Source organism: Cherax quadricarinatus, chromosome 33 (assembly GCF_038502225.1).
Source record: "Cherax quadricarinatus isolate ZL_2023a chromosome 33, ASM3850222v1, whole genome shotgun sequence".
In the NCBI taxonomy this organism is placed as follows: Eukaryota; Metazoa; Arthropoda; class Malacostraca; order Decapoda; family Parastacidae; genus Cherax; species Cherax quadricarinatus.
In genome coordinates, this window is record NC_091324.1 from 25,132,020 (window position 1) to 25,146,369 (window position 14,350).

The 14,350-nt window shown below is 35.9% G+C and overlaps 1 protein-coding gene across 4 annotated transcripts in view; it reads left to right on the plus strand.

Moving 5' to 3' along the window:
- Nucleotides 1–10,619, plus strand: part of fab1 (fab1 kinase) — a 94,138-nt gene extending 83,519 nt beyond the window's left edge. For all 4 annotated transcript variants that reach the window (XM_070090936.1, XM_070090938.1, XM_070090937.1 and 1 more), the window contains 3 exons: nt 3,465–3,622; nt 7,146–7,347; nt 8,034–10,619. In XM_070090936.1, coding sequence (XP_069947037.1) covers nt 3,465–3,622; nt 7,146–7,347; nt 8,034–8,230 — 557 coding nt within the window. In that variant the 3' untranslated portion in view covers nt 8,231–10,619. The remainder of the gene's footprint in view (nt 1–3,464; nt 3,623–7,145; nt 7,348–8,033) is intronic.
- The last annotated feature ends 3,731 nt before the right edge of the window (nt 10,620–14,350 follow it).

The following is a 14,350-nucleotide window of genomic DNA, read 5'->3' on the forward strand; positions in this document are numbered from 1 at the left end:
CACTAATACTAAATAATTATATTGGTTATCTTTTTTTTAATAGATAACCAATCAGCAAAAGCAGGATTTTTTTCTAAGATGATTTTCAAAACTTTCCCTAAAAAATTAGAGTAGTGCTTTATATTTATTTATATATATAAATTGTGTTGAAATTAGGAGAAGGTGTGGAGTTAATAAAAGCATTAGTCAGAGGGCAGAAGAGGGGTTGTTGAGGTGGTTTGGTCATTTAGAGAGAATGGATCAAAGTAGAATGACATGGAAAGCATATAAATCTATAGGGGAAGGAAAGAGGGGTAGGGGTCGTCCTCGAAAGGGTTGGAAAGAGGGGGTAAAGGAGGTTTTGTGGGCGAGGGGCTTTGACTTCCAGCAAGCGTGCATGAGCGTGTTAGATAGGAGTGAATGGAGACGAATGATACTTGGGACCTGACGATCTGTTGGAGTGTGAGCAGGGTAATATTTAGTGAAGGGATTCAGGGAAACCGGTTATTTTCATATAGTCAGACTTGAGTCCTGGAAATGGGAAGTACAATGCCTGCACTTTAAAGGAGTGGTTTGGGATATTGGCAGTTTGGAGGGATATGTTGTGTATCTTTATACGTATATGCTTCTAAACTGTTGTATTCTGGGCACCTCTGCAAAAGCAGTGATAATGTGTGAGTGTGGTGAAAGTGTTGAATGATGATGAAAGTATTTTCTTTTTGGGGATTTTCTTTCTTTTTTGGGTCACCCTGCCTCGGTGGGAGACGGCCGACTTGTAGAAAAAAAAAAGATTATATATATATATATATATATATATATATATATATATATATATATATATATATATATATATATATATATATATATATATATATATAATATATATTCTTTCTTCTTTCAACACACCGGCCGTATCCCACCGAGGCGGGGTGGCCCAAAAAGAAAAACGAAAGTTTCTCCTTTTACATTTAGTAATATATACAGGAGAAGAGGTTACTAGCCCCTTGCTCCCGGCATTTTAGTCGCCTCTCACAACACGCATGGCTTACGGAGGAAGAATTCTGTTCCACTTCCCCATGGAGATAAGAGGAAATAAACAAGAATAAGAACTAGAAAGAAAATAGAAGAAAACCCAGAGGGGTGTGTATATATGTGCTTGTACATGTATGTGTAGTGTGACCTAAGTGTAAGTAGAAGTAGCAAGACGTACCTGAAATCTTGCATGTTCATGAGACAGAAAAAAGGACACCAGCAATCCTACCATCATGTAAAACAATTACAGGCTTTCGTTTTACACTCACTTGGCAGGACGGTAGTACCTCCCTGGGCGGTTGCTGTCTACCAACCTACTACCTATATAATATATAAATATATATATATAATATATATATATATATATATATATATATATATATATATATATATATATATATATATATATATATATATATATATATACATATGCATATGCATGCCATTGACACAATTCTCAGGAAGAAATTGGAAGAGTTAAGGAGAATGGAACAACGAATAGGCAATCTGGACACCCACGATGCCTTGTACCTTCTCACAAAGTGCTTGAGTCTGCCCAGGTTGACATATTTCCTAAGATGTGCACCTTCATATGATAACCCTATACTGCACGAATATGACAGTATTCTGAGGCAGATTTTTACGAAAGTACTTAACCTTACTCTAGAAGACGGGCAGTGGAACCAAGCTACACTTCCAGTCAGACTAGGAGGCATTGGTGTCCGCAAGTCATCACAGATTGCATTACCTGCTTTTCTGTCCTCGTGTATTGCATCCAGAGAGCTTGTAGCAGCGATTCTCCCTGAACATCTTAGCGACAAGATTGGAGCCCAGGACCAAAAATTCATTGACGGAGCAATGATCTGGGATAATCTAACGGGCTCAGAAACCAGACCTGCTCCCCCCAACAACTACAAACAATCGCACTGGGATGGTCCAATAGTGGAAAATATAGCCTCAACGATGCTTCAGAGTGTGTCAGGGAAGGATAGAGCCCGCCTGCTGGCAGTGAGAGCCCCTCATGCTGGGGACTTTCTGTTGGCTGTTCCCAACTCCAGCCTTGGCACACGCCTCGACCCACAGACCATCCGCATCGGTGTTGCCCTTCGACTTGCCGCCCCTATTCTCGCCGAACACAGGTGTATTTGTGGCAGTGAAGCAGCAGACCGATTCGGGTACCATGGTCTTGTGTGCCGTAAATCCGAGGGAAAGATTGCAAGACATGAGGAGGTTAATAACATTATCAAGAGGAGCCTCACAACAGCTGGATGCCCAGCAGTAAGGGAGCCACCCCAACTATGCAGATCTGATGGCAGCCAGAAGCGTCCAGATGGTATCACCCTTCAAGCCTGGACAGATGGGAAGCAGGTGGTGTGGGACTATACATGTGCATCTACCTTGGCTGATACCTATCTCCAATACACCAGGGAGGAAGGAGGGGCAGCTGCCAGCTTTAGGGAGTCCCAAAAGTCTAGAAAATATGGAGAACTTGCCCATCATTATATGTTTGTTCCCATAGGCTCAGAGACCCTTGGCTCATGGGGAAAGAGTGCATCTAATTTCCTTAAGGAGTTGGGAAAAAGACTCATCAGGGTAACTAGGGATCCCAGGGCAGCTAGTTTTCTGTTCCAGCCACTCAGCGCGGCTGTTCAAAGGGGTAATGCATGCTGCATTTTGGGCACACGCCCCAGCTCTGAGGAGCTGGATGAGATTTTCGCCTTATAATCGGTGATACACACGTAACAACATGTATATGTATATATATATATGCCACCTTTATATCAACAATGTATCTCTTAAATCTTCTGTGCCATATTATGTAATAAAATATTCCTATTGGTAAAAAAAAAATAGTTTAAAAGATGGGGTGGTAGGGGAAGTGGAATATTCAAATGGCTTCAGGAAGAAATCCAAATATTCTTCCTTGAAGCCTTTTTATCCACTTCTCCGAGGCTATGGGTCCCACAATTTACACCAGAGGTGGACCCCATCCTATATATTATATATTATATATATATAAATATATATATATATATATATATATATATATATATATATATATATATATATATATATATATACATTATTTATATATATATATATATTTATATATATATTTATATATATATATATTTATATATATATATATTTATATATATATATATATATATATATATATATATATATATATATATATATATATTATGTATTTTTTTTTTTTTTTAACAAGTCGGCCGTCTCCCATATCACATTGACCTCACAATTCATTTGCTTATTTTCTCAAGCTTATTTAGTAAATAGATTTTACCATGTAAAGCATGGCATTATGAGAGCAGAAATATTTTGTTATTTTTAAAAATTTTAATGCAACATTTGTTATTAATTTTAGAAACAGTACCATTGTTTTATGCTATTAATAGTATTGATTGTCTTCTCATGTATTGATTTAACAGGTGTGTATCGAATTGGCTACAAGAACACAACCACTAATAAAGCCCAGCGTATGGATGTGTTGGTCATGGAGAATTTGTTTTATCAGCGGAACATTGCTCACAAATTCGACCTTAAAGGATCAATCAGAAATAGACTTGTGAATACATTGGGGAAAGAGGTGAGATTCTAATAAAAAAAAATTCACTTTTAGCCTATCTATCACTTAATATTTTCAACAGTTTGTTTGCTTAAAGAGCCTCAGAGCTACTATATACGTATAACAACATTTTATTTTCATATAGTCGGACTTGAGTCCTGGAAATGGGAAGTACAATGCCTGCACTTTAAAGGAGGGGTTTGGGATATTGGCAGTTTGGAGGGATATGTTGTGTATCTTTATATGTACATGTATATGCTTCTAAACTGTTGTATTCTGAGCACCTCTGCAAAAACAGTGATAATGTGTGAGTGTGGTGAAAGTGTTGAATGATGATGAAAGTATTTTCTTTTTGGGGATTTTCTTTCTTTTTTGGGTCACCCTGCCTCAGTGGGAGACGGCCGACTTGTTGAAAAAAAAAAAAAAAAGTTTTATTTTGTGTTGTTGCATCTTTTCCAATTCTCATTTGGTTTTCTTTGAATATGCCTCCATTGTTCATTATCAGTATACTGCTTACTTTTTTACTGCCCTGGTTCTTGGACTAATATCATTCATTAACCTCCATATCTGCCATAAGCATCACCAGGTAGTCTTGTAATTAATTCTCTAACTCTTTACCTCTCACCTGATTCAGATTTGCATTTTTTATAAACAAAAAGCATTTTATGCATTTTGTGTCCTGTATATAAGCAGTAGTTACAGGTAATGGACTAGAATTGGTGGCATATATTATTAGATAGTGAAATAAACATTGGTTACTCTACTAAATATTCCCCCATAATAAATGATTTCTTTTATATGACAGTCAAAATACATTGTTATTCCTTCTTCTTTCAATGCACCAGCAGGACATTGAGACAGGACATTGTGGCCCAAACAAGAAAAGCAAAAGTTTCTATTTATAAATTTAGTACGTAATGTATACAGAAGAAGAGGTTACTAGCCCCTTGCTCCTGGCATTTTAGTCGCCTCTTATGACACTCATGGCTTATGGAGGAAGAATTCTGTTCCACTTCCCCATGGAGAGCATTGTTATTATGTAAACATATTTACTGCCTAATTTCAATCAGATTTTACAAGACAAGATTTCTTAGCTTGGAAAAGATGTTACATTAAGTTGCCTTCCATCATTTCCCTTTAATCCAGATCAATATGATTCACAGATATATATAATATACCATGAAAGAAAGCTCGTAGGTTTTAATTTTCACTTTAATATTCTTTCTTCTTTCTTTCAACACACCGGCCGTATCCCACCGAGGCGGGGTGGCCCAAAAGGACAAACAAAAGTTTCTCCTTTTAAATTTAGTAATATATACAGGAGAAGAGGTTACTAGCTCCTTGCTCCCGGCATCTTAGTCGCCTCTTACAATACGCATGGCTTACGGAGGAAGAATTCTGTTCCACTTCCCCATGGAGATAAGAGGAAATAAACAAGAATAAGAACTAGAAAGAAAATAGAAGAAAGCCCAGAGGGGTGTGTGTATATATGCTTGTACATGTATGGGAGCAATGGGCTAGTAACCCCTTCTCCTGTAGACATTTACTAAAAAAGAGAAGAAGAAAAACTTTATAAAACTAGGATGCTTGAATGTGCATGGATGTAGTGAGGATGACAAGAAACAGATGATTGCTGATGTTATGAATGAAAAGAAGTTGGATGTCCTGGCCCTAAGCGAAACAAAGCTGAAGGGGGTAGGGGAGTTTCGGTGGGGGGAAATAAATGGGATTAAATCTGGAGTATCTGAGAGAGTTAGAGCAAAGGAAGGGGTAGCAGTAATGTTGAAGGATCAGTTATGGAAGGAGAAAAGAGAATATGAATGTGTAAATTCAAGAATTATGTGGATTAAAGTAAAGGTTGGATGCAAAAAGTGGGTCATAATAAGTGTGTATGCACCTGGAGAAGAGAGGAATGTAGAGGAGAGAGAGAGATTTTGGGAGATGTTAAGTGAATGTATAGGAGCCTTTGAACCAAGTGAGAGAGTAATTGTGGTAGGGGATCTGAATGCTAAAGTAGGAGAAACTTTTAGAGAGGGTGTGGTAGGTAAGTTTGGGGTGCCAGGTGTAAATGATAATGGGAGCCCTTTGATTGAAATTTGTATAGAAAGGGGTTTAGTTATAAGTAATACATATTTTAAGAAAAAGAGGATAAATAAGTATACAAGATATGATGTAGGGCGAAATGACAGTAGTTTGTTGGATTATGTATTGGTAGATAAAAGACTGTTGAGTAGACTTCAGGATGTACATGTTTATAGAGGGGCCACAGATATATCAGATCACTTTCTAGTTGTAGCTACACTGAGAGTAAAAGGTAGATGGGATACAAGGAGAATAGAAGCATCAGGGAAGAGAGAGGTGAAGGTTTATAAACTAAAAGAGGAGGCAGTTAGGGTAAGATATAAACAGCTATTGGAGGATAGATGGGCTAATGAGAGCATAGGCAATGGGGTCGAAGAGGTATGGGGTAGGTTTAAAAATGAAGTGTTAGAGTGTTCAGCAGAAGTTTGTGGTTACAGGAAAGTGGGTGCGGGAGGGAAGAGGAGCGATTGGTGGAATGATGATGTAAAGAGAGTAGTAAGGGAGAAAAAGTTAGCATTTGAGAAGTTTTTACAAAGTAGAAGTGATGCAAGGAGGGAAGAGTATATGGAGAAAAAGAGAGAGGTTAAGAGAGTGGTGAAGCAATGTAAAAAGAGAGCAAATGAGAGAGTGGGTGAGATGTTATCAACAAATTTTGTTGAAAATAAGAAAAAGTTTTGGAGCGAGATTAAAAACTGTAGTGTAAAGCACCCTTCTGGCAAGACAGTGATGGAGTGAATGATGGTGAAAGTTTTTCTTTTTCGGGTCACCCTGCCTTGGTGGGAATCGGCCAGTGTGATAATAAAAAAAAAAAAAAACATGTATGTGTAGTGTGACCTAGGTGTAAGTAGAAGTAGCAAGACGTACCTGAAATCTTGCATGTTCATGAGACAGAAAAAAGGACACCAGCAATCCTACCATCATGTAAAACAATTACAGGCTTTCGTTTTACACTCACTTGGCAGGACGGTAGTACGTCCCTGGGCGGTTGCTGTCTACCAACCTACTACCTAGGACTTTAATATTCATTAACCTTAAATAGGTTTGACATGTGATACTCAAATGTTTGATTGCTTGTTCAGATGGATACTGGTTCTTGCCAGATGGCTGCTGTGTGCATCTTTTTCTCAAATGTATCCTTGATTGCTAAGCAAAATTAAGCTATGCAAATGTTCAGTATATGGATAGTTACTGTATATTTTTTATGTTTGTATTAAGTAAAATATACTTTGAATATGGGATTTATATTTTTACACACAGTATATTCCCAATAGAGTGCATAATTCTTTTGAAAGATTTTTTTTTTAAATTTACTAGTTTTCACAATTCTTTATATGACTCATGCCACTCGATTACATTTATGCAGTGCATATTTTAAATCTGTTTATGACATTTATTTTACTTCATAGATTTGTGCCCAGCTGTTTAGAAGTTTGATATAGTATCAACATGTTTTATTTTGTAGGAATCTGAATTGGTGTTATTAGATGAAAATTTGCTGAGGATGGCATGTTCTTCTCCACTGTATGTAAGACCTCATAGCAAGACTGTGATAAGTCGGGCCATTGCTGCAGACACTGCATTTCTCTCACAGCAGCTCATCATGGACTACTCTCTTCTAGTTGGCATCGACACTACTGCTAATGAGCTCGTTATTGGTATAATCGGTTAGTAACACTTCTCATTTTAGGAATTTATTTTGTGTTTTTTAATTTTTTTCACCATTGCAGGAGGAATGAAAAAAGAAAAACATACACCATCACTTGTTCCCTAGCTGTCATTCCAGTAGGGCAGTGGCATAGATATTATGATCCAGTGATGACCTACCTTTAAACAGCATTCATAACTGACAGAAATGCAAGCTTTCTCCAGTACTCTCAATTTCCAAAACTCTATATCTGTTGGATTTTCAAGCCTTATCTTGCAATGCTGCCTCTTTCCAACCTTTACTTGGATATCCCCAGACATTCAACCTGGATTTGTAAGCAGTCTAGGTCAACTTATCCTTCTGCATGCTTTGTCACCATTGTTACTGTTGCTGACCTTTTCTTCAAGTAAAATAAAACCATAATCTTCTTTTCTGGATGTTTTTATATTTTAGCAAATTACTCAGACACTGCTTCCACTGGTAAACGCAAAATTTTAATTCGTTTTATTCACTCAAACTTAAACGAAATTAAATAGGTTTTATTTATTTAATTGTCTTTGTGTGATGTTCCTGTGCTATATTTTGAAGGTGAGGAGGACATAGATAATTCTGCTATCACTGAATCTTCTATTACATTGCATAGTACACTATATGCAAATAATTTTTGTTAGTGTTTATTTAGCTTTATTCATCTCTATTCCTTAGATTACATCCGAACCTTCACCTGGGACAAAAAACTGGAGACGATAATCAAAGGTAGTGTGCTGGGTGGTGGAGCAGGAAGATTGCCTACAGTGGTGTCACCTGAAGTGTACCGTACACGCTTTTGCCATGCCATGGATCGCTATTTCCTCCTCACTCCAGATAGGTGGACAGGTTTAGGACTGGGTATTGATCCTTAGTTCACTGTTTCTACCATGATGTATTTGCTAGCTGTATTTTTTTCATGAAAACTTTTGCATTTCAATAACTAATTGTTTGTTTTGTGTGTGTGTGTGTGTGTGTGTGTGTGTGTGTGTGTGTGTGTGTGTGTGTGTGAATGTGTCAGTGGTTGCAGGAGCCAATTCTCAGATCCTGGTCCTGCCACTTGCCTCTCTTCAGATTCACTCCCTCATGGCCTCATGGGTCCTGTTGTACCTGCTCCTAAGACTATATATGGAGTTTTCCTCCACCACTTCCTCACCAAAATCGTTCCACTTCCTCACCAAAATCATTCTGCTTCTGCCCACTCTGAGACTGAAGAAATTCTAACATACCTGTGGCTCATTTGTGCCTTTAACTACCAGCAGTGTTCTCTAGTTCCTGTTCCTCACCTCTCAAACAGCCTATCTGTCTATGTTATCGATTCTCCTGAATATCTTGTTTGCTGTTATCATGTCCTCCCTGGATCTTCTGTGTTCATGTCCCTTAGCTGAGAAGCAAGCCTTTTTCTATACTTCTACACTTTCTTCAGTTTCTTAACATGTTTTTTTCAGGTGTCGGTTCTATACTGGTGCTGTATACTCCAAGATTGGCCTGATGTATGTTTAATAATGAGCCCAGAATGACTGTTGAGATTCCTGAAGGCTACTCTTAGATTTACCAGATGAGCATTGGCTGCAGAGGTCATTTGTTTGATGTTAGCTTGCTGATATACTGGCATTGTGCTCACTCCTAGGTCTTTATCTTTAAGTGAAGTCTGCAGCCTTTGTTCCAATAGTCTATACCCTATTTTCGATCTTCTTGCTCCTTCTCCAACCTTCATGACCATGCATATGCTGGGGTTAAATTCAAGCAACTACTTATCTGACCACTCTTGCAGTTAATCCAGAGTGAGTGTGATCTCAGGAGCAGAGCAGTGATTCACATATGTACACATGCTTACATATTTACATGCATATATACATGTGGGTATACATGCATATATACATGTAGATATATATGCATGTATTCATGTGGATATACATGCATATATACTTATATGTATACATGCATGCATGAGAAAGAGAGAGATTAGTAATGTACTATGGAAAGTGCAGTGGTGTATGTAAAAGAAAGAAAAAGGGAAAATGAGTTAGTGTGTGATAGTGAATGAGACACAGGAAAATAAATACATTTATGTAGGTAGAGGGGAAGAAATAATGGCTGGAATGATTTCTCTTTCTTGGTGTACAGTAGTACATGCACATTGTTATAAATATGTGAATCTTTCCATTTCATGCAACTAAACTGTGCCTCAGGAGATATTAGTTGCTAGTTTTACCATATAGTATAAATATATATAATGTAGAATTTTCTGACTTGTGCTTTAAGTACTGTATATATTTTATTAAAATTTTTATGATTTTATAATATTGATCATTCATATATATATATATATATATATATATATATATATATATCATCATCTTCTTTCAATGTACCATCTGTATCCCACTGAGGTGATATAACAGTAGATTACTCTGTATAAAATAGAACAGTCCCATATTACAAGAAAAATAATAAACCTGTATTAAGTGCTGCATGATCCATATTACAGCTTTGCTATAACCAGTGAATACAATGTCTTATCTCAGATTTTGTCATACAAATTTAAAGTACAGTATGTGGGTGCTAAAGCCTAAAAAATGTTGAGTGTTATTGAATATAACTAAATTGAATCTTTCAAGGAAGGTGCCTTGATGATGGCAGAGAGCTCTTGATCCAAAGAAGTTGAGCTACCCTTCAGTTCTTTGGATCAAACCTGATTACCTCCCACTTCCTAGGTGGTGTACAGCCCATACAGGCTTAACTTCCCCATGAATATTAATTATTTATTTAATCATTGTCTCTTATAATTTAAACTATGAACCTCAAGTGTAAGGCATTTGAAGGAATGGAGGTACAGGAATTAACACTAACACCACAACCACCTCACTAAACATAAAATACTGTATATGTTAGCATCCTGTTTTAACACTGATACAACAAGTCAGGTTCAGGTAATCACGTCATTCTGATGAGATGTAATGTTAACCACAACATTGCAGATTTTATGAGTAACCTCCATACAGTTTGAATGCTATGTGTCGGCTTAACACAACGGCTTTCAGGAAGGTTTTACATCTCACAATGGCTCTATAAAAGCTCTACCAGATAACATTTGTTCATGCTGTCTGTGTTTTTTCATATTTTCACTGAATGGCTTTGTGTATACAATCTGTATGTTTGTCTAACATGTCTGGGTCATTTTGTGGCCTATTTATGTATCTCCCACTCCTAGTATCTACTGTCTGTATTTTTTCTTGTGGAAATACAGTATGTACCTTTGTATTTTTTTTTTTTTACCACTGGCTGTCTACCATTTAGATAGGGTGATGCAAGAAAATATATATTCTTCTTTCAAGATGTGTGCTGACATCACGATTTAGATACCTCTCCGAATAGCAGCATCCCCACCCTTTCTTCAAAGTGTGGACACTGTACTTCCAACCTCAAGGACTCGAATTCAGCTAACCAGTTTCCTTGAATCCCTTCCTTCATAAATGTTACCTTGTTAACACTCCATTTGCACATCCAAGGGCTTTCTCCTACAGACACCATTCCACCACTCCATATTTCAATTTTGTTATACCATACATAAACAGCATTTTTTTTTCTTATAGCATATTTCATGTCTGTACAGATATCTGAAGTGTATTTTTAATTAAAGTGGCCAGTATAACCTAAGAGTCTCATGATTTCATGAATGAATATAATTGTTCATTGACGTTTTAGTATCAATTGTAGTTCCTAAGTTCCTCTTTTTGTCTGGCACTTGTAATATGTTATCACATGCTTAAGTATCCAGCTATCACACTATTAACTTAACCTACTTATATAAATAGAGGTACTATTATAACAAAGTGCTGTATGACCCTTATGGGTTTAGCACTTAGTTATGATTATAATAATAATAGAACAAGTACTGATTCTTGCGACAGCCCACTGTTGATATTACCTCATAATACAGTTTATTTTTTCTTTCAACAAAATTAATCTTTCATAAGGAACTTCATTTTCAGTATACTACACAATTTAGCAATTTTCTCTTCATCCTTAATTCTTTGTATTTTGTCTTTCCTTACACAGTTTGCCTTTTACAAACTTGAATACAGTAGTATTTAGTTTAGCCTTGTCTCTCTTCCATTTTAAAAGTTCCTTCTTTACTTCATACCTTTGTACATTCATTTTTGGCATATTTAAATGTCAGGTAAGTTGCTAGATTGACATATTTAATGGGTCCAAGTCCTATCTTTTTTCTTCTTGTCTTGTCAGCACCTTCCATTAACTCTTCATTATTAGGTCATTGTACCCTTTTCTGGAATATATTGTTTGATACCTATTTCATACACATTAACAAACTCCTTGTCATATATGGTTTCTTTGCTTATGATCACCCTCATCATATTCAATTTTTTTTCTCAGAAATACGACCTTCAATTCTCACATTTTTATTTTTTGTAATTTAGTTGTTCCTGTCTATTTTTTTCTTCTTTTTTTTGTGTACAGTATATGCATCTTTTCTTGAATGTACTCTTCTTTACCATAATAGCTGTTATTACCTGAGCTCTCTCATTTCCTCTGCCCTACTCTTCTATCTTTTTTGTTTTTTTTAACACCGACCATTCCCACAAAGGCAGGGTGACTTGAAAAAGAAGAAACCAAAGTTTTTCTTCTTTTTACATTTAGTAATTTATAAAGAAGGGATTACTAGCCCCTTGCTCCTGGCATTTGTTTGAGTTATTGTAACATTAATAAACCACATATTTACTTCGGTAATGATTTAAAAAATTTTCATTTTTGTATTTCAAAGTGAGATGAAATAATTAACAGTAATTGAAATGGTGATGGCAGATTTTCTGGTAATCACCCTGCAGTCAGAAGCCAGGAGCAGTGTGTTAGATATTCCTGCATAGGTTTTTATTAACTCTCTAAATATACAGTACAGTATTGGCTTTCAGCATCATTCTAAAACGATTTTGATATTTAACTTTTACTGTTAAAGACAGATTTTTTTATTCGTTGTACATTACTTCAGTGATCAGCTTTGCTATGATCTGTATTGTATGATACATTTGTGTGTTGATTCTCATGAATGATTCATTTAGAAGTGTCATTGTATAAAATATATATGTTCTAGCCCCCTTTTTTTTTTTTCAAAGATTTTAAGATGTGTGTGTTAGTGTATACATTTATTATAAAAATGTATGTATGTGTGTGTATGCATGCATGTGTGCATGTACATGTGTGTGCATGTGTGCATACATGCGTGATTGTGTGCGTTTTACATTGTTCCTCAAAGTAGTTGGGTATTTTTGCATACAGTAGTAGACTTCACTTTGTAAAATCTTGAACACTTATGTACAGTTTTAAAAGCTGTTTCCTATATTTTAGCCTGTGAATATTTTTTTAAATACAAATATATCAGTTATTTTATTCTTAGTGCAGGTTATTAATTGTACAAATTGTGCTGTCAGCCATCAAGTACAGTCTCAACCATTAAGTATAAATATATCTGATGCTTTAATTTAAAGGCAGGAAAACAATTGTTTACTTGGAAATGTAAGTCAGTTGTCCCTGTGTTGTATTGATCCTTAAGTTTAGCTTAAAGAATAATGCTAAAATAAATTTAGTCCCTTTTAACTGATTCACTGAAGAACATTGTTTTTACAAGTACTATTGGAAGTGATGCTATATGTGCTGCCTGTACTTGTGCTGGGAGAGGCATACATGCATCAGGCAGAAAGAATAAGTTACAATGATATATAGCTGGAACATTTAACCCACAATTTGGAGAGAAAATTTATGAAGATATTCACTTTATTCCAGGCCACTGTCATGTCATGATTGAAAGAGAGAAGGAGAGGAAAACCTTGAAGTCAGGTCAGGTGAAAACATTGCCTAAAGTTTCCTCTCCAAATTGTGGGTTGCAAAATGCATGCTGTATTAATATGCTGTTTCATTAATGATAAATTAAGTGTCTTTAGTAGAGGATACATCATGGCTTTCTCTATTTTATACACACATTTTTTTCTGCTTCTCTCTTTCTGGAGGATATCTCGAAACAAGTCTTTACATTGATGTTAAATTTACATAAATTTAGCTTACAACAAATAAGCATGTTCATAAAATAACTTATTAAAATTGTCTGGCCCTTGGGTGATTTGTTTTGGAATCAAGTTTTGGTTTATCAAGGAAAAGGACGGTGACATTTTTTTTTTTTTCCATGCTGGAATGACAAGCATGAACTACCCCAAACTCTCAACACACATTCCCTATTAGCAGCGGAGGTTCCCAGTCCTGTCACTCAGCTTTTCTTGGTAAGCATGGATGATTTTTTGTTACCCTGTTATGTATTTTATATAGTAGAAGTAGGAGGGCTCAGTCATGCTAAAAGATGGGGGAAAAAGAGAGAAGCAGAAGAGTTTCATAGAAGGCAATTTTTTTTTATAAGACCATATCATAATATTGTAAGGTAGATTGGAATAAGGGCCAGTGATATTTTTCCCAATTTGATTTGATGTGATCAAACAATAGCTTTGTTTCTTACATTTTTATAGATTTTATTCACAATTATTCCAGAGTACTCTTGTAATTTATAGATGAATTGTGTCTTAAATTTTGTGGAATTCATAATGTACCTATAGGTTTCTTATTTTAAGCAATACTGTACTCCCTTTTTTAAGTACACATACTGTAAATCTTGTAATAGCAGTGTACATATGTTTGAAATTAGTTCATTTGCATCTTCAAATACAAGGTGCAAGAAGTATTTGAAGAGTGAGACACTTGTGCAACATTATGGAATCTTTATTGATTCTGAAATGTTGCACGAGTGTCTCGTTTTTCAACTCGTCGGTTTTCTAAACATATATCACAAGAAGTATTTTCCTTCATTAAACAGAGCTGTATGACCCATACATGTCTTTAATATATACTGTAATAATTTATTAAATAGGGTACATATAGCTCACAATAAGTAATGACAGTCTCACTGTTTCTTTACTGTGATAGGCAATACC